The sequence below is a fragment of the Rattus rattus genome, chromosome 1 (assembly GCF_011064425.1).
Source record: "Rattus rattus isolate New Zealand chromosome 1, Rrattus_CSIRO_v1, whole genome shotgun sequence".
Lineage (NCBI taxonomy): Eukaryota > Metazoa > Chordata > Mammalia > Rodentia > Muridae > Rattus > Rattus rattus.
Window position 1 is genome coordinate 2679498 of NC_046154.1, and position 2521 is coordinate 2682018.

General features: G+C 50.1%; 1 protein-coding gene across 1 annotated transcript; it reads left to right on the plus strand.

The window, feature by feature from the left end:
• The first annotated feature begins 268 nt into the window (after positions 1-268).
• On the plus strand, positions 269-1225 carry LOC116885789 (olfactory receptor 13C7-like). Its single transcript, XM_032887125.1, has one exon. It carries the CDS (start codon positions 269-271, stop codon positions 1223-1225), a length of 957 nt encoding a protein of 318 aa, XP_032743016.1.
• Positions 1226-2521: the final 1296 nt, after the last annotated feature.

The window sequence follows — 2521 nt, forward strand, 5'->3', positions numbered from 1 at the left end:
CACCCAGATTGGCCTTTAGACAATTTGGTTTTACAGTCGAATCGCAGATGGTAAGTTTTTGTTTTGCACTGGGACAAGGCCTGACTATGTAGCCCATGCTGGCTTCAAACTCACAGTGCTGGGGTTAAAGGTCTACTCCCTCACTACCTGCCTCAGAGGCTAGTCTTTGGGGGACATTAAAGGCATCGTGTGGGACTCCATCAAGGCAAATAAATAGTATGTATTTTTCTGCCGTCAGTGTTCCTAGGGATGGAAGACAGAGTTTGAAATGGAAGTGTCCAACCAGTCCACTGTAACAGAATTTGTCCTATTGGGCCTCTCCGCCCACCCAACGCTGGAGAAAACCTTCTTCGTGCTCATCCTGCTGATGTACCTGGTGATCCTGCTGGGCAATGGGGTCCTGATCCTGGTGACCATCGTCGACTCCCACCTGCACACGCCCATGTACTTCTTCCTGGGGAACCTCTCCTTCCTGGACATCTGCTACACCACCTCCTCGGTCCCCTTGGTCCTGGATGGTTTTCTCACCCCCAGGAAGACCATCTCCTTCTCAGGCTGTGCCGTGCAGATGTTTCTGTCCTTCGCCATGGGAGCCACGGAGTGTGTGCTCCTGGGCATGATGGCGTTTGATCGCTATGTGGCCATCTGCAACCCCCTTAGGTACCCAGTTGTCATGAGCAAGGCTGCCTATGTGCCCATGGCCATCAGCTCCTGGGTGGCTGGAGGTGCCAACTCCATGGTGCAGATCTCCCTTGCTGTGCAGTTGCCTTTCTGTGGGGACAATGTTATCAATCATTTCATTTGTGAGATTTTGGCAGTCTTAAAGCTGGCCTGCGCGGACATCTCCATCAATATCATCAGCATGGGGGTGGCCAACGTGATCTTCCTGGGGGTCCCAGTTCTGTTCATCTTTGTCTCCTACATCTTCATCCTCTCCACCATCCTGAGGATCCCCTCTGCTGAGGGGAGGAAGAAGGCCTTCTCCACCTGCTCTGCCCACCTCACTGTGGTAATCATTTTTTATGGTACCATCCTCTTCATGTACGGGAAGCCCAAGTCCAAGGACCCACTGGGGGCAGACAAGCAGGACCTTGCAGATAAGCTCATCTCCCTCTTCTATGGACTTCTGACTCCCATGTTGAACCCCATCATCTACAGCCTGAGGAACAAGGACGTGAAGACTGCTGTAAGGGACCTGGCAAGTCACAGATGCCTCACCCAGTAATGGAGGGATACAGCCCGTGACCCACATATTCTGATGGCTGTCACTTGAGAATCTTAATACAAAGCGATGCCAGGTGAGGGACAAGTTGTCTTAGAGCCATTCACAGTGCGGTCCACAGACGGGAAATGTCAACATCACCAGGGAGCTTTTTGTCATAGAGAGTTTGCTGGCCCACAGCAGATCTTCTGACTGGGAATCTTCATTTTGACAAGACCCTCCCAGGCATTTATATGCATGCTGAACCTGGAGAAGTATCCATTAAAAGTTAGAATGGATGCCGAGATGTGTTTGTTGTCTGGGTCCTCAGAAATGCTTGTCACCTCAGCCACTGCGCCTGCCAGTGACTGACATCTAGGGGATTTCTCTGCCCCACTGCTCCTTAGTAAGGAGAGCAACCTCACCGAGTGCCACACTCTCTCCTCAGGTCCACCCATGTCCTGTAACCATCACCAGTTCTATAAAGGCTGGGTTATCTCTGAAAGCCACGCCACAAGCACCTCTCTGTGGCAGTCCATGTTGTGCCTCTGTTCAGGCCTGATCCCTTTCACAGCTTCCACAGCAAACATTCTGTGTCAAAATCTCTCCCTGAGGGTCAGCTTCAGGGGAAGCCAGCCCTTGACAGAAAACAACCGTGTCAGCACAGGTGTGTGAATAGTGTGAATCGTGTGAATCGTGTCACCTGGCTGCCCTTTACAGCCATTGACTTTGCTGGCTTCCAAAGAGTAAAAAATGTTATGACTTCCTTTTGCTTGAAGAGAAAACTTGATCACTAGAAAGCATTGGCTGAATTAAATCCTTTTAATTTTTTTTAAAGGCAGGGCCTTGTGATATGGTCCTGGTTAGCCTGTCTACTTGCCTCTGTCCCCTCAGTGGCTTACGTCTGCCAACACTCCCAGAACATATAGGCACCTTAAGACCCACAGGTGACTTTGCCCAACACTGCCTTTTAACTTCCTTGCCTTCCCCTTTGCTTGAAGACATGTGTTACCCGTGGTGAACCTCCTTGTTATATTGGGCTTAAGTGTGAGATCAGATGGGTGAAATGTTGACCCCCGACAGAGTAGAAGCTGTCTCTGGCTCAAGACCTGACCCGTCCCTGGTCAGTGTGCTACAGGGCTTTGCGTAGCCTTGCTGTAGAGAAATGGTAACACTTTGGTCAAGCTGAACCAACACACTGTTGTGAGAGCCCTTGCATCTCTCCTGCGGCATTGTGGGTAATGGTGCTTGAAAATCTCTGATGCCAACTTCTTTTTCCTCTTCAAGCAATTAATAGTTCCATGGTCTTTTTAAAGACTT

Bases quoted from the DNA above. Each gene is read 5' to 3' on its own strand.
- LOC116885789 (XM_032887125.1), top strand. From the start codon at position 269: ATGGAAGTGTCCAACCAGTCCACTGTAACAGAATTTGTCCTATTGGGC.